This window comes from Uloborus diversus, chromosome 3 (assembly GCF_026930045.1).
Source record: "Uloborus diversus isolate 005 chromosome 3, Udiv.v.3.1, whole genome shotgun sequence".
NCBI lineage: Eukaryota > Metazoa > Arthropoda > Arachnida > Araneae > Uloboridae > Uloborus > Uloborus diversus.
The window spans coordinates 107,080,862-107,102,485 of record NC_072733.1 but is presented as its reverse complement, the minus strand read 5'-3'; the positions used below and the strand labels follow the sequence as shown (position 1 = coordinate 107,102,485).

General features: G+C 40.4%; 1 protein-coding gene and 5 non-coding genes across 6 annotated transcripts; 1 reads left to right on the top strand and 5 right to left on the bottom strand.

Moving 5' to 3' along the window:
• Positions 1-1,292: 1,292 nt before the first annotated feature.
• Positions 1,293-1,367, bottom strand: Trnan-guu (transfer RNA asparagine (anticodon GUU)). The gene has a single exon. It is a non-coding gene; the product is annotated as a tRNA-Asn (tRNA).
• Positions 1,368-2,012: 645 nt separating this feature from the next.
• On the bottom strand, positions 2,013-2,086 carry Trnat-ggu (transfer RNA threonine (anticodon GGU)). The gene has a single exon. It is a non-coding gene; the product is annotated as a tRNA-Thr (tRNA).
• Positions 2,087-4,525: 2,439 nt separating this feature from the next.
• On the bottom strand, positions 4,526-4,600 carry Trnan-guu (transfer RNA asparagine (anticodon GUU)). Its single transcript has one exon. It is a non-coding gene; the product is annotated as a tRNA-Asn (tRNA).
• A 972-nt stretch (positions 4,601-5,572) lies between these two features.
• Positions 5,573-5,646, bottom strand: Trnat-ggu (transfer RNA threonine (anticodon GGU)). The gene has a single exon. It is a non-coding gene; the product is annotated as a tRNA-Thr (tRNA).
• A 5,025-nt stretch (positions 5,647-10,671) lies between these two features.
• Positions 10,672-10,745, bottom strand: Trnat-ggu (transfer RNA threonine (anticodon GGU)). The gene has a single exon. It is a non-coding gene; the product is annotated as a tRNA-Thr (tRNA).
• Positions 10,746-19,447: 8,702 nt separating this feature from the next.
• LOC129218883 (uncharacterized) lies at positions 19,448-20,113 on the top strand. The gene has a single exon (XM_054853203.1). It carries the CDS (start codon positions 19,448-19,450, stop codon positions 20,111-20,113), a length of 666 nt encoding a protein of 221 aa, XP_054709178.1.
• The last annotated feature ends 1,511 nt before the right edge of the window (positions 20,114-21,624 follow it).

The window sequence follows — 21,624 nt, the reverse complement described above, 5'->3', positions numbered from 1 at the left end:
CCGAACGCGCTAGCCGATTGCGCCACGTAGGCTTGCAAAGCTAAAATATTAATTTAAATCTATAAAAAATATTAATGAAAGTTTCAAGGCATAAAAAAACACTATACGCCCCCAGGTGGGCTCGAACCACCAACCTTTCGGTTAACAGCCGAACGCGGTAGCCGATTGCGCCACGGAGACTTGCGAAGCTAAAATATTAATTAATTTCCTTAAAAAATAATAATGAGAGTTTTAAGGCAGAAAAAAACATTACACACCCCCAGGTGGGCTCCAACCACCAACCTTTCGGTTAACAGCCGACCGCGCTAGCTAATTGCGTCAAGGAGGCTTTGCGAAGTCAAACTCCTAATTTGGTTCCTTAAAAAAATGAAATTTTTAAAGCAAAAAAAAAAAAAAAAAACATTACACACCCCCGGGTGGGCTCAAATCACCAACCTTTCGGTTAACAGCCGAACGCGCTAGCGATTGCGCCACGGAGGCTTGCAAAGCTGAAATATTAATTTAGTTCCATAAAAAATATTAATGAAAGTTTTAAGGCATAAAAAAAAACATCACACGCCCCCGGGTGGGCTCGAACCACCAACCTTACGGTTAACTGTCAAACGCGCATGCCGATTGCGCCACGGAGGCTTGCGGAGCAAAAAACCTTATTTGCTCACCTAAAAACATTAATGAAAGTTTTTAGGTCATAAAAAAACATGCACTCCCTCGGGTGGACTCGAAACACAAACCTTTCGGTTAATAGCCGAACGCGCTAGCCGATTGCGCCCCGGAGGCTTGCAAAACTGAAACATTAATTAAGTTACATAAAAAATATTAATAAAATGTTTAAGATAGAAAAAAACATTACACGCCCCCGGGTGGGCTCGAACCACCAACCTTTCGGTTAACAGCCGAACGCTCTGGCCGATTGCGTCACGGAGGCTTGCGGAGCTATAATCCTAATTTGGTCCGTAAAAAATATTAATGAAAGTTTTAAGTCATAAAAAAAATACAAGCCCTCGGGTGGGTTCGAAACACAAACCTTTCAACTAACAGCCGAACGCGCTATCCGATTACGCCAGGGAAGCTTCCGGAGCTAAAATCCTAATTTGATTCCTAAAAAAATATTAATGAAGTATTTCAGGCATAAAAAAGCCCTACACGCCCCCGGGTGGGCTCGAAAGACCAACCTTACGGTTAACAGCCGAACGCGCTAGCCGATTGCGCCACGGAGGCTTGTATAGATGAAATATTAATTTAGTTCCATAAAAAATATTAATGAAAGTTTTAAGGCATAAAAAAACACTATACGCCCCCCAGGTGGGCTCGAACCACCAACCTTTCGGTTAACAGCCGAACGCGCTAGCCAATTGCGCCACGGAGGCTCGCAAAGCTGATATATTAATTTAGTTGCATAAAAAATATTAATGAAAGTTTTAAGGCATAAAAAAACACTACAGACCCTCGTGTGGGCTCGAAACAACAACCTTTCGGTTAACAGCCGAACGCGCTAGTCGATTGGGCCACGGAGGCTTGGGTAGTTAAAATCCTAATTTGGATCTTCACAAAATATTAATGAAGAATTTAAGGCATAGAAAAACACTACACGCGCCTGAACCAACAACCTTACGGTTAACAGCCGAACGCGCCAGCCGACTGCGCCACGGAGACTTGCACAGCTGAAATCCTAATTTGGTTTATTAAAAATATTAATGAAGGTTTTTAAGGAATAAAAAAACACTACACGCCCCCGTGTGGGCTCGAACCACCAATTTTCGGTTTGTCGCCGACCGCGATAGCCTATTGCGTCCAGGAGGCTTACGAAGTAAAAGTCCTAATTTGGTTCCTTAAAATTGAAAGTTTTAAGCCAAAAAAAAAAAAAAGAAAAAAAAAATCGTCCCCGGGTGGGATCGAACCACCAACCTTTCGTTTAACTGCCGATTGCGCCACTAAAGCATGCAAAGCTATAATATAAATTTAGTTCCATAAAAAATATTAATGAAAGTTTTAAGGCATAAAAAAACATTACACGCCCCCGGGTGGGCTCGAACCATCAACCTTTCGGTTACCAGCCGAACGCGGTAGCCGATTGCGCCACGGAGACTTGCGAAGCTAAAATATTAATTAATTTCCTTAAAAAATAATAATGAGAGTTTTAAGGCAGAAAAAACATTACACACCCCCAGGTGGGCTCCAACCAGTAACCTTTCGTTTAACAGCCGACCGCGCTAGCTAATTGCGTCAAGGAGGCTTTGCGAAGTCAAACTCCTAATTTGGTTCCTTAAAAAAATGAAATTTTTAAAGCAAAAAAAAAAAAAAAACATTACACACCCCCGGGTGGGCTCAAATCACCAACCTTTCGGTTAACAGCCGAACTCGCTAGCCGATTGCGCCACGGAGGCTTGCAAAGCTGAAATATTAATTTAGTTCCATAAAAAATATTAATGAAAGTTTTAAGGCATAAAAAAACATTACACGCCCCCGGGTGGGCTCGAACCACCAACCTTACGGTTAACTGCCAAACGCGCTTGCCGATTGCGCCACGGAGGCTTGCGGAGCAAAAAACCTTATTTGCTCACCTAAAAACATTAATGAAAGTTTTTAGGTCATAAAAAAACATGCACTCCCTCGGGTGGATTCGAAACACAAACCTTTCGGTTAATAGCCGAACGCGCTAGCCGATTGCGCCCCGGAGGGTTGCAAAACTGAAATATTAATTAAGTTACATAAAAAATATTAATAAAATGTTTAAGATAGAAAAAAACATTACACGCCCCCGGGTGGGCTCGAACCACCAACCTTTCGATTAACAGCCGAACGCTCTGGCCGATTGCGTCACGGAAGCTTGCGGAGCTATAATCCTAATTTGGTCCGTAAAAAATATTAATGAAAGTTTTAAGTCATAAAAAAAATACAAGCCCTCGGGTGGGTTCGAAACACAAACCTTTCAGTTAACAGCCGAACGCGCTATCCTATTACGCCACGGAAGCTTCCGGAGCTAAAAGCCTAATTTGATTTCTTAAAAAATATTAATGAAGGTTTTGAGGCATAAAAAAACCCTACACGCCCCCGGGTGGGCTCGAAAGACCAACCTTACGGTTAACAGCCGAACGCGCTAGCCGATTGCGCCACGGAGGCTTGTATAGATGAAATATTAATTTAGTTCCATAAAAAATATTAATGAAAGTTTTAAGGCATAAAAAAACACTATACGCCCCCCAGGTGGGCTCAAACCACCAACCTTTCGGTTAACAGCTGAACGCGCTAGCCGATTGCGCCACGGAGGCTTGCGGAGCCAAAATCCTAATTTGGTTCCTTAAAAAATATAAATGAAGGTTTTAAGGCATATAAAAACAATACACGCCCCGGGTGGACTCGAACCTCCAACTTTACGGTTAACTGCCAAACGCGCTTGCCGATAGCGGCACAGAGGCTTGCGGAGCTGTAATCCTAATTTGTTCCGTAAAAAATATTAATGAAAGTTTTAAGTCACAAAAAAACAATACACACCCTCAGGTAGACTCGAAACACAAACCTTTCGGTTAACAGCCGACCGCGCTAGCTAATTGCGTCAAGGAGGCTTTGCGAAGTCAAACTCCTAATTTGGTTCCTTAAAAAAATGAAATTTTTAAAGCAAAAAAAAAAAAAAAACATTACACACCCCCGGGTGGGCTCAAATCACCAACCTTTCGGTTAACAGCCGAACGCGCTAGCGATTGCGCCACGGAGGCTTGCAAAGCTGAAATATCAATTTAGTTCCATAAAAAATATTAATGAAAGTTTTAAGGCATAAAAAAAAACATCACACGCCCCCGGGTGGGCTCGAACCACCAACCTTACGGTTAACTGTCAAACGCGCTTGCCGATTGCGCCACGGAGGCTTGCGGAGCAAAAAACCTTATTTGCTCACCTAAAAACATTAATGAAAGTTTTTAGGTCATAAAAAAACATGCACTCCCTCGGGTGGACTCGAAACACAAACCTTTCGGTGAATAGCCGAACGCGCTAGCCGATTGCGCCCCGGAGGCTTGCAAAACTGAAACATTAATTAAGTTACATAAAAAATATTAATAAAATGTTTAAGATAGAAAAAAACATTACACGCCCCCGGGTGGGCTCGAACCACCAACCTTTCGGTTAACAGCCGAACGCTCTGGCCGATTGCGTCACGGAGGCTTGCGGAGCTATAATCCTAATTTGGTCCGTAAAAAATATTAATGAAAGTTTTAAGTCATAAAAAAAATACAAGCCCTCGGGTGGGTTCGAAACACAAACCTTTCAACTAACAGCCGAACGCGCTATCCGATTACGCCAGGGAAGCTTCCGGAGCTAAAATCCTAATTTGATTCCTTAAAAAATATTAATGAAGTATTTCAGGCATAAAAAAGCCCTACACGCCCCCGGGTGGGCTCGAAAGACCAACCTTACGGTTAACAGCCGAACGCGCTAGCCGATTACGCCACGGAGGCTTGTATAGATGAAATATTAATTTAGTTCCATAAAAAATATTAATGAAAGTTTTAAGGCATAAAAAAACACTATACGCCCCCCAGGTGGGCTCGAACCACCAACCTTTCGGTTAACAGCCGAACGCGCTAGCCAATTGCGCCACGGAGGCTCGCAAAGCTGATATATTAATTTAGTTGCATAAAAAATATTAATGAAAGTTTTAAGGCATAAAAAAACACTACAGACCCTCGTGTGGGCTCGAAACAACACCCTTTCGATTAACAGCGGAACGCTCTAGCCGGTTGCGCCACGGAGGCTTGCACAGCTGGAATATTAATTTAGTTCCATAAAAAATATTAATGAAAGTTTTAAGGTACGAAGTAAAAGTCCTAATTTTGTTCCTTAAAAGTGAAAGTTTTAAGGCAAAAAAAAATATACTCGCCCCCGGTTGGGCTCGATCCACCAACCTTTCGATTAACTGCCAATTGAGCCACTAAGGCGTGCAAAGCTATAATATTAATTTAGTTCCATAAAAAATAGTAATTAAAGTTTTAAGGTATAAAAAAAATACACGCCCCCGGGTGGGTTCGAACCACCACCCTTTCGGTTAACAGCCGAACGCGCTAGTCGATTGGGCCACGGAGGCTTGGGTAGTTAAAATCCTAATTTGGATCTTCACAAAATATTAATGAAGAATTTAAGGCATAGAAAAACACTACACGCGCCTGAACCAACAACCTTACGGTTAACAGCCGAACGCGCCAGCCGACTGCGCCACGGAGACTTGCACAGCTGAAATCCTAATTTGGTTTATTAAAAAATATTAATGAAGGTTTTTAAGGAATAAAAAAACACTACACGCCCCCGTGTGGGCTCGAACCACCAATTTTCGGTTTGTCGCCGACCGCGATAGCCTATTGCGTCCAGGAGGCTTACGAAGTAAAAGTCCTAATTTGGTTCCTTAAAATTGAAAGTTTAAAGCCAAAAAAAAAAAGAAAAAAAAAATCGTCCCCGGGTGGGATCGAACCACCAACCTTTCGTTTAACTGCCGATTGCGCCACTAAGGCATGCAAAGCTATAATATAAATTTAGTTCCATAAAAAATATTAATGAAAGTTTTAAGGCATAAAAAAACATTACACGCCCCCGGGTGGGCTCGAACCATCAACCTTTCGGTTACCAGCCGAACGCGGTAGCCGATTGCGCCACGGAGACTTGCGAAGCTAAAATATTAATTAATTTCCTTAAAAAATAATAATGAGAGTTTTAAGGCAGAAAAAACATTACACACCCCCAGGTGGGCTCCAACCAGTAACCTTTCGTTTAACAGCCGACCGCGCTAGCTAATTGCGTCAAGGAGGCTTTGCGAAGTCAAACTCCTAATTTGGTTCCTTAAAAAAATGAAATTTTTAAAGCAAAAAAAAAAAAAAAAAAAAAAAAAAACATTACACACCCCCGGGTGGGCTCAAATCACCAACCTTTCGGTTAACAGCCGAACTCGCTAGCCGATTGCGCCACGGAGGCTTGCAAAGCTGAAATATTAATTTAGTTCCATAAAAAATATTAATGAAAGTTTTAAGGCATAAAAAAACATTACACGCCCCCGGGTGGGCTCGAACCACCAACCTTACGGTTAACTGCCAAACGCGCTTGCCGATTGCGCCACGGAGGCTTGCGGAGCAAAAAACCTTATTTGCTCACCTAAAAACATTAATGAAAGTTTTTAGGTCATAAAAAAACATGCACTCCCTCGGGTGGATTCGAAACACAAACCTTTCGGTTAATAGCCGAACGCGCTAGCCGATTGCGCCCCGGAGGCTTGCAAAACTGAAATATTAATTAAGTTACATAAAAAATATTAATAAAATGTTTAAGATAGAAAAAAACATTACACGCCCCCGGGTGGGCTCGAACCACCAACCTTTCGATTAACAGCCGAACGCTCTGGCCGATTGCGTCACGGAAGCTTGCGGAGCTATAATCCTAATTTGGTCCGTAAAAAATATTAATGAAAGTTTTAAGTCATAAAAAAAATACAAGCCCTCGGGTGGGTTCGAAACACAAACCTTTCAGTTAACAGCCGAACGCGCTATCCTATTACGCCACGGAAGCTTCCGGAGCTAAAAGCCTAATTTGATTTCTTAAAAAATATTAATGAAGGTTTTGAGGCATAAAAAAACCCTACACGCCCCCGGGTGGGCTCGAAAGACCAACCTTACGGTTAACAGCCGAACGCGCTAGCCGAATGCGCCACGGAGGCTTGTATAGATGAAATATTAATTTAGTTCCATAAAAAATATTAATGAAAGTTTTAAGGCATAAAAAAACACTATACGCCCCCCAGGTGGGCTCAAACCACCAACCTTTCGGTTAACAGCTGAACGCGCTAGCCGATTGCGCCACGGAGGCTTGCGGAGCCAAAATCCTAATTTGGTTCCTTAAAAAATATAAATGAAGGTTTTAAGGCATATAAAAACAATACACGCCCCGGGTGGACTCGAACCTCCAACTTTACGGTTAACTGCCAAACGCGCTTGCCGATAGCGGCACAGAGGCTTGCGGAGCTGTAATCCTAATTTGTTCCGTAAAAAATATTAATGAAAGTTTTAAGTCACAAAAAACAATACACACCCTCAGGTAGACTCGAAACACAAACCTTTCGGTTAACAGCCGAACGCGCTAGCCGATTTCGCAATGGAGGCTTGCAAAGCTGAAATATTAATTTAGTTCCATAAAAAATATTAATGAAAGTTTTAAGGCATAAAAAAACACTATACGCCCCCCAGGTGGGCTCAAACCACCAACCTTTCGGTTAACAGCCGAACGCGCTAGCCGATTGCGCCACGGAGGCTTGCAAAACTAAAATATTAATTTAGTTCCATAAAAAATATTAATGAAAGTTTCAAGGCATAAAAAAACACTATACGCCCCCAGGTGGGCTCGAACCACCAACCTTTCGGTTAACAGCCGAACGCGGTAGCCGATTGCGCCACGGAGACTTGCGAAGCTAGAATATTAATTAATTTCCTTAAAAAATAATAATGAGAGTTTTAAGGCAAAAAAAAACATTACACACCCCCAGGTGGGCTCCAACCACCAACCTTTCGGTTAACAGCCGACCGCGCTAGCTAATTGCGTCAAGGAGGCTTTGCGAAGTCAAACTCCTAATTTGGTTTTTTTAAAAAATGAAATTTTTAAAGCAAAAAAAAAAAAAAAAAACATTACACACCCCCGGTTGGGCTCAAATCACCAACCTTTCGGTTAACAGCCGAACGCGCTAGCGATTGCGCCACGGAGGCTTGCAAAGCTGAAACATTAATTAAGTTACATAAAAAATATTAATAAAATGTTTAAGATAGAAAAAAACATTACACGCCCCCGGGTGGGCTCGAACCACCAACCTTTCGGTTAACAGCCGAACGCTCTGGCCGATTGCGTCACGAAGGCTTGCGGAGCTATAATCCTAATTTGGTCCGTAAAAAATATTAATGAAAGTTTTAAGTCATAAAAAAAAATACAAGCCCTCGGGTGGGTTCGAAACACAAACCTTTCAGTTAACAGCCGAACGCGCTATCCGATTACGCCACGGAAGACGCCACGGAAGCTTCCGGAGCCAAAATCCTAATTTGGTTCCTTAAAAAATATAAATGAAGGTTTTAAGGCATATAAAAACAATACACGCCCCGGGTGGACTCGAACCTCCAACTTTACGGTTAACTGACAAACGCGCTTGCCGATAGCGGCACAGAGGCTTGCGGAGCTGTAATCCTAATTTGTTCCGTAAAAAATATTAATGAAAGTTTTAAGTCACAAAAAACAATACACGCCCTCAGGTAGACTCGAAACACAAACCTTTCGGTTAACAGCCGAACGCGCTAGCCGATTTCGAAATGGAGGCTTCTGAAGCTAAAGCCTTAATTTGGTTCCTTAAAAAATATTAATGAAAGTTTTAAGGCATAAAAAAATATTACACGCCCCCGTGTGGGCTCGAACCACCAACCTTTCGGTTAACAGCCGAACGCGCTAGCCGATTGCGCCACGGAGGCTTGCAAAGCTAAAATATTAATTTAGTTCCATAAAAAATATTAATGAAAGTTTCAAGGCATAAAAAAACACTATACGCCCCCAGGTGGGCTCGAACCACCAACCTTTCGGTTAACAGCCGAACGCGGTAGCCGATTGCGCCACGGAGACTTGCGAAGCTAAAATATTAATTAATTTCCTTAAAAAATAATAATGAGAGTTTTAAGGCAGAAAAAAACATTACACACCCCCAGGTGGGCTCCAACCACCAACCTTTCGGTTAACAGCCGACCGCGCTAGCTAATTGCGTCAAGGAGGCTTTGCGAAGTCAAACTCCTAATTTGGTTTTTTTTAAAAATGAAATTTTTAAAGCAAAAAAAAAAAAACATTACACACCCCCGGTTGGGCTCAAATCACCAACCTTTCGGTTAACAGCCGAACGCGCTAGCGATTGCGCCACGGAGGCTTGCAAAGCTGAAATATTAATTTAGTTCCATAAAAAATATTAATGAAAGTTTTAAGGCATTAAAAAAAACATTACACGCCCCCGGGTGGGCTCAAACCACCAACCTTACGGTTAACTGCCAAACGCGCTTGCCGATTGCGCCACGGAAGCTTGCGGAGCAAAAAACCTTATTTGCTCACCTAAAAACATTAATGAAAGTTTTTAGGTCATAAAAAAACATGCACTCCCTCGGGTGGACTCGAAACACAAACCTTTCGGTTAATAGCCGAACGCGCTAACCGATTGCGCCCCGGAGGCTTGCAAAACTGAAACATTAATTAAGTTACATAAAAAATATTAATAAAATGTTTAAGATAGAAAAAAACATTACACGCCCCCGGGTGGGCTCGAACCACCAACCTTTCGGTTAACAGCCGAACGCTCTGGCCGATTGCGTCACGGACGCTTGCGGAGATATAATCCTAATTTGGTCCGTAAAAAATATTAATGAAAGTTTTAAGTCATAAAAAAAATACAAGCCCTCGGGTGGGTTCGAAACACAAACCTTTCAGTTAACAGCCGAACGCGCTATCCGATTACGCCACGGAAGCTTCCGAAGCTAAAATCCTAATTTGATTCCTTAAAAAATATTAATGAAGTATTTCAGGCATAAAAAAGCCCTACACGCCCCCGGGTGGGCTCGAAAGACCAACCTTACGGTTAACAGCCGAACGCGCTAGCCGATTGCGCCACGGAGGCTTGTATAGATGAAATATTAATTTAGTTCCATAAAAAATATTAATGAAAGTTTTAATGCATAAAAAACACTATACGCCCCCCAGGTGGGCTCAAACCACCAACCTTTCGGTTAACAGCTGAACGCGCTAGCCGATTGCGCCACGGAGGCTTGCGGAGCCAAAATCCTAATTTGGTTCCTTAAAAAATATAAATGAAGGTTTTAAGGCATATAAAAACAATACACGCCCCGGGTGGACTCGAACCTCCAACTTTACGGTTAACTGCCAAACGCGCTTGCCGATAGCGGCACAGAGGCTTGCGGAGCTGTAATCCTAATTTGTTCCGTAAAAAATATCAATGAAAGTTTTAAGTCATAAAAAAACAATACAAGCCCTCGGGTGGGTTCGAAACACAAACCTTTCGGTTAACAGCCGAACGCGCTAGCCGATTGCGCAATGGAGGCTTCCGAAGCTAAAGCCTTCATTTGGTTCGTTAAAAAATGTCAATGACAGTTTTAAGGCAAAAAAAAAAAAAAAATTACACGCCTTCGGGTGGGCTCGAACCACCAACCTTTCGGTTAACAACCGAACGCGCTGGCCGATTGCGCCACGGAGGCTCGCAAAGCTGATATATTAATTTAGTTCCATAAAAAATATTAATGAAAGTTTTAAGGCATAAAAAAACACTACAGGCCCTCGTGTGGTCTCGAAACAACAACCTTTCGATTAACAGCGGAACGCTCTAGCCGGTTGCGCCACGGAGGCTTGCACAGCTGGAATATTAATTTAGTTCCATAAAAAATATTAATGAAAGTTTTAAGGCACGAAGTAAAAGTCCTAATTTTGTTCCTTAAAAGTGAAAGTTTTAAGGCAAAAAAAAAAATATATATATATATATACTCGCCCCCGGTTGGGCTCGATCCACCAACCTTCCGATTAACTGCCGATTGAGCCACTAAGGCATGCAAAGCTATAATATTAATTTAGTTCCATAAAAAATAGTAATTAAAGTTTTAAGGTATAAAAAAAAATACACGCCTCCGGGTGGGTTCGAACCACCAACCTTTCAGTTACCAGCCGAACGCGCTAGTCGATTGGGCCACGGAGGCTTGCACAGCTGAAATCCTAATTTGGTTCATTAAAAAATATTAATGAAGGTTTTTAAGGAATAAAAAAACACTACACGCCCCCGTGTGGGCTCGAACCACCAACTTTCGGTTTATCGCCGACCGCGATAGCCTATTGCGTCAAGGAGGCTTACGAAGTAAAAGTCCTAATTTGGTTCCTTAAAATTGAAAGTTTTAACCCAAAAAAAAAAAGAAAAAAAAAACATTACTCGTCCCCGGGTGGGATCGAACCACCAACCTTTCGTTTAACTGCCGATTGCGTCACTAAAGCATGCAAGGCTATAATATTAATTTAGTTCCATAAAAAATATTAATGAAAGTTTTAAGGCATAAAAAAACATTACACGCCCCCGGGTGGGCTCGAACCATCAACCTTTCGGTTAACAGCCGAACGCGCTAGTCGATTGCGCCCCGGGGCGTGCAAAGCTGTAATATTAATTTAGTTCCATAAAAATATTAATGAAATGTTTAAGACATAAAAATACATCACACGCCCCAGTGTGGCCTCGAACCACCAACCTTTCGGTTAACAGCCGAACGCTCTAGCCGATTGTACCACGGAGGCTTGTAAAGCTAAAACATTAATTTAGTTCCATAAAAAATATTAATGAAAGTTTTAAGGCATAAAAAACACTATACGCACCCGGGTGGACTCGAACCTCCAACTTTACTGTTAACTGCCAAACGCGCTTGTCGATAGCGGCAGAGAGGCTTGCGGAGCTATAATCCTAATTTGTTCCGTAAAAAATATTAATGAAAGTTTTAAGTCATAAAAAAACAATACAAGCCCTCGGGTGGGTTCGAAACACAAACCTTTCAGTTAACAGCCGAACGCGCTAGCCGATTGCGCAATGGAGGTTTCCGAAGCTAAAGCCTTAATTTGGTTCCTTAAAAAATGTCAATGAAAGTTTTAAGGCAAAAAAAAAAAAAAAAAAAACATTACACGCCTTCGGGTGGGCTCGAACCACCAACCTTTCGGTTAACAGCCGAACGCGGTAGCCGATTGCGCCACGGAGACTTGCGAAGCTAAAATATTAATTAATTTCCTTAAAAAATAATAATGAGAGTTTTAAGGCAGAAAAAAGCATTACACACCCCCAGGTGGGCTCCAACCACCAACCTTTCGGTTAACAGCCGACCGCGCTAGCTAATTGCGTCAAGGAGGCTTTGCGAAGTCAAACTCCTAATTTGGTTCCTTAAAAAAATGAAAATTTTAAAGCAAAAAAAAAACATTACACACCCCCGGGTGGGCTCAAATCACCAACCTTTCGGTTAAGAGCCGAACGCGCTAGCCGATTGCGCCACGGAGGCTTGCAAAGCTGAAATATTAATTTAGTTCCATAAAAAATATTAAAGAAAGTTTTAAGGCATAAAAAAAACATTACACGCCCCCGGGTGGGCTCGAACCACCAACCTTACGGTTAACTGCCAAACGCGCTTGCCGATTGCGCCACGGAGGCTTGCGGAGCAAAAAACCTTATTTGCTCACCTAAAAACATTAATGAAAGTTTTTAGGTCATAAAAAAACATGCACTCCCTCGGGTGGGCTCGAACCACCAACCCTTCGGTTAACAGCCGATCGCTCTATCCGATTGCGCAACGGAGGCTTGCGGATCCAAACTCCTAATTTGGTTCCTTAAAAAATATAAATGAAGGTTTTAATGCATATAAAAACAATACACGCCCCGGGTGGACTCGAACCTCCAACTTTACGGTTAACTGCCAAACGCGTTTGCCGATAGCGGCACAGAGGCTTTCGGAGCTATAATCCTAATTTGGTCCGTAAAAAATATTAATGAAAGTTTTGAATCAGAAAAAAATAATACAAGCCCCCAGGTGGGCTCGAACCATCAACCTTTCGGTTAACAGCCGAACGTGCTAGCCGATTGCGCCACGGAGGCTTGCAAAGCTGAAATATTAATTTAGTTCCATAAAAAATATTAATGAAATGTTTAAGGCATAAAAAAAGAATACACGCCTCCGGGTGGAGTCGAACCACCATTCTTTCGGTTAACAGCCGACCGCGCTAGCCAATTGCGTCAAGGAGGCTTGCGAAGTCAAAGTCCTAATTTGGTTCCATAAAAAAATGAAAGTTTTAAGTTAAAAAAAAAACATTACACGCCTTCGGGTGAGCTCGAACCACCAACCTTTCTGTTAACAGCCAAACGCTCTAGTCGATTGCGCCACGGAGGCTTGTATAGATGAAATATTAATTTAGTTCCATAAAAAATATTAATGAAAGTTTTAAGGCATAAAAAAAACTATACGACCCCAGGTGGGCTCGAACCACCAACCTTTCGGTTAACAGCCGAACGCGCTAGCCGATTGCGCCACGGAGGCTTGCGGAGTCAAATCCTAATTTGGTTCCTTAAAAAATATAAATGAAGGTTTTAATGCATATAAAAACAATACACGCCCCGGGTGGACTCGAACCTCCAACTTTACGGTTAACTGCCAAACGCGCTTGCCGATAGCGGCTAGGACTTGACCGATGCATCGGCCTGGCCGATGCATCGGAGCCGATGGTTCAACAATTTATCCATCAGCATAGGCATCGGCGGCCGATGCTAACTTGCAGGAAACATCGGCCCATCGGCCTTAAAAAACATCGAAAAGCCGATGGAATTGGCCGATGTTTTCGGAAAAAAAAAGCCCTTTGATGTTTTACTTTTTAATGCAAAGTATAGGGAGTTATTTTTTTCATATAAAATTATTTACTTAAATTTTAGTATGACTTTCTATTTTAGTCCCCTTTGAAAGAGTTTTTAATACTGCATTCAGGTACCAAACAAGTTAATTATTGCTTTGTTTTTTGCAGCTGGATGTACGTATGTATCTCTCATAAGTCATAACTCAAAATTGCTAAGCTGTAGAAGGATAAATTTTCGCATGTGGGTTGTGTGCGTACGTTCCAGTTGTGCACTTCCCTTTTTGTTTTCGATCGGGTATTCTGAAAAGCCTCTTTATTCATTTTTTGTGGCTATTAATTACTTATTTCAATGCAAAACTAATAAAGCGTCTCAGACTGACGATCATTTGGTGATATATTGCCGAATTGGAGACTATGGAAACAAATATGAGATGGCAAAACCGGTTTTTGAGTCATTTTTTTAGATTCCCTTTGAGCCGACGGTAATTTTTAATTTTTCGATATTTGTAATATGAATCACAGTAATGCAGTCTTTTCTGTATCGCTTCGGCGGAGTTACAAGTTTGAGGCCCGTCGAAATACATTATGGGGCCCTATTTCTCTATCACACAAGTTGTAAAACATTTATCATAAGCAGTTTTGTAACTCCTACGGTGCCCCTATGGTTATTTGGCCTCTCGCGCAATTGCAACATTTGCTATATTTTAAATCCGCCACTGCACGTCAAAACAAACTCGGGTGCAAGTTTTGAAAGGGTTTTTCCGTTCAATGTTTATGATTATTTTGAAGTCTTATTTTTTGAATTTCCGAGAACACTTGCGTGCTCCTTCTACTCCCTCAATTTCTGAAATTAAACTCTAGTTGTACTTCTGAGTTGTTTAAAACTAACACCATTCATAAAATTAGAGATTTTTAAAAAAAAACTTAATCTATTGTTTACAAGGAATTTAGAGCATTAATGTAAGAAATTGTTTAAACACGTTTTGAATGGTGACATAATTCGGAAATCGAAGGGACTATTTAATTTTTTCTTCGGAAGTGCTGAAATAGATTCAGAAACTCTTCAGAGGCGTTGGTTTTAGCGGTTCTTTACTAAAAAATTTAGGTCGAGGTTGGAGCCGATGTGTGAATTACTCCAAAACCAGAGAGTGACCCCTTCCCTAACCCTCTCTCGAGGTTTCAAGCATTTCTTAAATATTAAGCAATTATTTATTTTAGTCAAGAAATGTCATTTTGCATATTTCTCATACTTGTTTCACCTATATTTCGTAATGCGCCATCTTTTTTGCATCATTAATAGCGATCGATTTTTTTTTTGTTGTAAGTAACTATTTTTATGTATTTGTATAAAATCAATGAATAAGTTATTTTCGTTTTTTATGGAAAAGTTTCAAGGATTTTCTTTTATGCAATTTTTTAAATTTCAGAAAACTATTGTTAAGTTCAAAAATTTAATTTGAACTTATTTGTAAAGCTTCATAAAAGATTAAACAATCACATTTTCAATATTATGTGTGCAAACATCAGATCAAGTAGTATATGTATTCAGTTATTAACTTGGTGTAAATATTGAGTTTGTTTATTGTAGCTGCGTTTTAAAAACATCGCTCTTTTCATGGCTATTTTTTTCAGCAAAATTTATGTCACCGTTATGGCTTTTATGAAAAATGCAAACTTTTCTATTCATAAATTTTAAATAAGTATAAAAATATTCCTATTATGATTAAATATTGAACTTTATCTGTTACTTTTTTTGTTTAATTTGATGAGTAAAAAATGTCTACGTGCAATCTTTCCACTTTAATTGCGTAATTTGTTAACGGTTTCATAGTTTTATTCTTATTTTTTTTAATGATTAATCAACATAATTTAATATTTTTTAACTATGTTTAATGTACCTAAATCCATACATCAGTACAATATTACTGAAATCTTAGTAAATATTCAATTAAAAAACAAACAAACAAATCAATTGGTTATTAAACAATCTCTTTGTTTTTCTTCCTTTTTTTTCTTTTTTTTTTAGCTGTTGTTCTTTCTCTTTCATCATACAGCAGTAAAAAAGGAGAAGCATAGCTACACCCTATAAAGTATAAAGATTGTACGAAGTACGATCCAAAAGTTCGGGGACAAGCTGTATAAAACCTTACCCAGAATAGTTCACATTACCGAAGCACATCCACCTTCAAAAGGTTACCTTGAGGGACGATGTACTTCTGCCAGTGTTCATATAACTTTTGGAAGCACTCCTGGAAGCCATTTTTCGATGAGCCTTCTATAATGCAGCTTTATCTTCTCCTGACGGAAGAAAGTGGCGTCCATGCAAATGTTTTTTTGCTGAGAACCGGTAAAAGTCACACGGAGCTGAGTCCGACGAAACGTTATTTGTTTGTCGTATCAGAGTATTGACCAATCGAACCGTGCATCCTCGACATGAAAGTCGCCTTCTTCCCCACTATGAAGTTAAAGCAGCAGCGCAAGATGCCTTACAGGAGGTTGCGAAAAATGTCTTTCAGGAGTGCTTCTAAAAGCTATACGAACGTTGGCAGAAGTGCATAGTCGTTCGAGGCGACTATTTTGTAGATAGATGTGCTTCGGTAATGTGAACTATTCAGGGTAAGGTTTTATACAACTTGTCCTCGAACTTTAGATTATACTACGTACGTATGAGTTTTCAACTTACTATTTCATAACGTTTTTGAGTGACACAAGTTTACGCACATGAAGAGATCACACGAGAATTTGCGATAATTAACTGAGGAGACATACAAAATGGATATTTCGGTCATCTATATATTCTTAAGTACATATGCATATACAGATGTGCCGAAAAATCTTGTGAAGATTAAATTGGGTGATCGTAAAACAGAAATTTAGGCCAAAATATGATTTTTTTTTTTTTTTGTGATTGCAATTCCTTATTCATAGAAAGGAAATAAAGTGAATGAATCAAAGATCCTTTAAATCCCTGATAATTTTATTAATTTATTTCTGTTTGATTTTTTTTTTTTTTGCCATCTGCCAACGGCATCGGCCATCGGCCATCGGCAATCGGCCATTTGGAGGAAAACTATCGGCCATCGGCCATCGGCCATCCTTGAACAATCGGCCAACAATCGGCATCGGCCCATCGGCCAAAAAATGCCATCGGTCGAGCCCTAATAGCGGCACAGAGGCTTGCTGAGCTATAATCGATGTCGCAGGAAAGCTTATGACAAGTCATCACAAACTGTTGCCGTGTGGTCTCGCTGCAATTGAGACTAAATTGGGATGGACGGTAATGGGTCGAGTGCCGCAAAATTCCGAGAGTAAGAATGTATCATTAGTAGTGACTTCAATGCTATCAAGAGCAGATACTATCACAGATTTGTGGACACTTGATACGCTTGGTATTACAGATCCTTCTACGAAGAAAACTCAAATGAAACTGCAAGAAGTAGCTAAGCAGCATTTTTTGGACACTGTTTCAGTACAGGATAATCGTTTTGTAGTGCACCTTCCGTGGTTAGAAAATCATGCATTGCTGCCAGACTACTACGAATTAGCTTTAAAAAGACTGAAGAGTACAATTAAGCGTCTTAAATCAGAGTCCTTGTATGCAGTCTATGAAACAGTTTTAAATGAATGGCTGAAAGAAGGCATCATAGAAGAGGTAAAAGATGATGAACAAGTTCCATCACTTTACCTTCCCCACAGAGCAGTTGTCAAAGAGAACTCTTCTACCAAAATCAGACCGGTGTTTGACGCGTCTGCCAAAACAAGAGACTTGCCTAGTCTTAACGATTATCTGGAGAAAGGACAAAATCTTATCGAGTTGATTCCAAATATTTTAACACGTTTCCGAAAAGAGAAGATAGGCGTAATATCTAATATTCTCAAAGCATTTCCGCAAATCGGAATTTCACCTGCAGACAGAAATTTTCTTAGGTTTCTTTGGGTTACGAGTGATGGTGAATTGAAGGTGCGGAGGCATTGCCGTGTAGTTTTTGGAGTTTCAAGCAGCCCTTTCCTACTGAGTTTTTGTCTTCAGCATCATTTGAAATACATTTTGAGTGAAATTGAAAAAGGTGAAAGTTCGTTTCCAAAGTCTGTTGTTGAAAAACTCTTAAACAGTTTTTACGTAGACAATTGTGTTAATAGTGTTGAAAATGAAAAGGAGCTTGATATTTTTGTAAGAGTGTCAACTGAGATAATGTCTGAGAGAAAATTCATATTTAGAGGGTGGGAGCATAATGATCCTAATGTTACAGAGCCCGTTGATTCCAACGTGCTCGGTATGATTTGGGACAAAAAATCTGACACGTTGCGTGTAAATACAGCCCGTCTGAAAGAGTTGTGCTTTGAAAAAGTAACGAAAAGAACTATTTTGTCCGCAGCGCATCGATTGTTTGATCCTATAGGAGTGACATGTCCTTTTAGTCTATCACCTAAATTGTTACTTCAAAAGACATGGAAAACTAACTTGAATTGGGATGATGAAGTTGATTCCGACACTAGAAAAGAATTTTTGAAATGGGTGACGGATAGTCGTAATCTTGATTCTCTGCGTTTCCCAAGATATTTTGGCGCTAAGAGTAACATTCAGAACTGTTCAATTCATTTCTTTTGCGATGCAAGCAAAAATGCTTATGCTGCAGTCGCCTACATAAGAATAGAAACCTGTGCCTCTGTGAAAGTCCAATTACTTCAGGCAAGAAGTAGAGCTGCGCCAACTGGAAAAGGAGAAATTACAATTGCAAGATTAGAGTTACTTGCTGCCACAATTTCAGCTCGACTTTCCGTAACTATTCTGGCTGAAGTAGAATGCAACAAAGTTTATTTCTGGACTGACTCGTCCACTGTTTTAGCGTGGATCACTAAAGAAGAATCATGGGGCATCTTCGTTCACAACAGAGTAAAAGAAATCAGAGAGTTAACCGATGTGAAATCATGGCTCCACGTACCTGGATCACTAAACCCAGGGGACTTACCGAGTAGAGGGTGTACAGCTTTATATTTGCTGAGATCGAAATGGCACGAAGGACCTAGTTGGTTATATTTGCCGTGTGAAGAATGGCCTTCTGGTAGTATTGAGTTTAATGAGAACGAAGTTATCCAAGAGAAAAAGAAGAGTGTGGTATCATCAAACTACTTGATTTCCACTGCCACTTCGACAGATTTGTACTATCGCTATTTTTCTAAATATAACCAGATTGTAAATCTCGTGGCCTGGCTCCTTCGGTTTGTTTTCAATTGCCGTTCTTTGAAACAGAACAGAAAACATGGTAATCTTGATCAAGAAGAAATTATGAAATCTGAAGAGAAAATAATAGGAATGATTCAAAAAGAGTGTTTCGTTAATGAAAACGACGAAAAATTGAAGACCCTAAAAGTTTTCAAGGATGAACACGATATTATTCGACTGAAAACCAAACTTGTTTTTCGAGATGACACCGAGGAGTTTAGAATGCTAGCAATTCTTCCATCAGAGCATGAAGTTGTAAAACGGTTAATATTCTATTACCACGTAAAAAATGCACATGCAGGTACTCAAATGTTGCTTAATATTCTAAGAGAACGTTTTTGGGTACTTAATGGGAGGAAAACAGTGAGATCTGTTGTGTTTAAGTGCATTGTGTGCAAAAGATTCTCTTCAAACCATCTTGATACTGTTACAGCTCCCCTTCCCGAGAATAGGATACGAGATGCTGCAGTATTTGAAATTTGTGGAATAGATTTAGCTGGTCCTTTGTACCTGAAGGACAATCAAAAATCATGGGTTTGTATCTTCACTTGTGCGGTGTACAGGGCGGTACACTTTGAGTTGGTAACTGCTCTCTCAACCAAAGCGTTTTTGTTGTCCCTGCGAAGATTTATCTCACGTCGAGGCCGTTGTAATCTAATTTACTGTGACAATGGCACAAACTTCGTAGGAGCTTCAAATTTATTGAGAAATTTGGACTGGGATAAAATTGTCACTAGCACTGCTCTCCTTCCTATTCAGTGGAAATTCAACCCTCCCTCCGCTGCTTGGTGGGGAGGTTTTTGGGAGAGAATGATAGGTGTTCTGAAGAAGCTACCGAGGAGAGTTTTAGTCCGCTCTTCTTTAACCTATGAAGAAATGATCACAGTGCTTTGTGATTGTGAATCTACAATCAACTCTCGACCATTGACGTATATGCCTGGGGATGATGCTGAACTGCTTTCTCTCAGTCCTAATTTGTTTCTGCAAGACATTAAAACCTCTGGTGTTCCTGACATTGATGCTCTCGACCATCAAAGTCTTAATAAACGTATTAAATACCGTCAAAATGTACAAAGGGATTTGAGACAAAGATTTAGAGCAGGATACTTAGGAGCATTAATACAAAGAAGCAAGCATAAAAGTAAACTGAACATATCCGTGGGTGATATCGTTTTAGTTGGAAGTGACAACATGAAGCGTATTAACTGGCCTCTTGGCAAAGTTATTGAAGTTATACCGAGCAAAGAAGAAGTTGTTAGACTGGTTAAACTTCAAACAGCTCATGGACAGATATTAAGGCCCGTGCAAAGACTTTACCCTTTAGAGATTTCTTCTTCTGATCCCATTGTGCAGAAATCAGGACAATTCGCGAGAAATCCGGCTCCTGAGACTGTTGTCCCTGATGATAACATCTCTGAGTCTAGAAAAACTAGATCCGGACGTACTGTTAGAATACCTCAAAGACTTTGTTTGTGACCTTGCTGAGAGAACAATCATGTGTAGAACTTTAAGTTAATAAACATTAACTTAGGTGGGAGGATGTTGAGCTACGCCTCCATCTTTTGATATCTCACTTTTTTAAGCCGCCGAAAGTTTTGCTATCGCTATTTGGCAACGGCGGAGAGTTTTAATTTTGTTTTTCATAGAATTCCAATGTTGAGCGAGCGGAGGTAATTCATTCAGAGTTTTGAGCTACATTTCCGATTTTTAAAAGGTGATGTGATTAAGATATTAACACCTCTAAGAAGGTTTCGAGAATTTATGTTGGTTCATTTCAAGTTTGTAAATAGTCTTTATGTTTTATTGGGCTAGTCTTTCAATAAATGGTGTCTGTAATGCTGAGTACTTCCTGATTCGAGCTGCGTATTCAGAGCGAATACATTAGTGATTCTTTACAATATTAATGAAAGTTTTAAGGCATAAAAATCACTACGTTCCCATGGGTGGGCTCGAAACACCAACCTTTCGGTTAACAGCCGAACGCGCAAGCCGATTGCGCAACGGAGGCTGCCGGAGCTAAAATATTAATTAATTTCGTTAAAAAATATTAATGAGACTTTTAAGGCAGAAAAAAACAGTACACGCCCCCGGGGGGGGGGACTAGAACAACCAACCCTCCGGTTGACAGCCAAACGCGCTAGCCCATTGCGCCAAGGAGGCTTGCGGAGCTAAAATCCTAATTTGGTTCCTTAAAAAATATAAATGAAGATTTTAAGGCATATAAAAACAATACACGCCCCCGGCTAGAATCGAAACACCAACCTTACGGTTAACTGCCGAGCGCGCTAACCGATTGCGCCATGGAGGCTTGCGGAGCCAAAATCCTATTTTGGTCCCTTATTGATATTAATGAAAGTTTTAAGTCACAAAAAACAATACACGCCCTCAGGTAGACTCGAAACACAAACCTTTCGGTTAACAGCCGAACGCGCTAGCCGATTTCGCAATGGAGGCTTCCGAAGCTAAAGCCTTAATTTGGTTCCTTAAAAAATATTAATGAAAGTTTTAAGGCATAAAAAAATATTACACGCCCCCGGGTGGGCTCGAACCACCAACCTTTCGGTTAACAGGCGAACGCGCTAGCTGATTGCGCTACGGAGGCTTGCAAAGCTGAAATATTAATTTAGTTCCATAAAAAATATTAATTAAATGTGTAAGGCATAAAAAAATCATTACACGCCTCCGGTTGGACGCGAACCACCAACCTTTCTGTTAACCGCAGGACCGCGCTAGCCAATTCCGTCAAGGAGGCTTGAGAAGTTAACGTCCTAATATGGTTCCTTAAAAAAATGAAAGTTTTAAGGCAAAATAAAAAAAAAAAACATTACACGCACCCGGGTGGGCTCGAACCACCAACCTTTTGGTCAACCTCCGAACGCGCTAGCCCATTGCGCCACGGAGGCTTGCGAAGCAAAAATATTAATTTAGTTCCTTACAAAATATTAGTGAAAGTTTTAAGTCATAAGAAAACATTACACGCCCCCGGT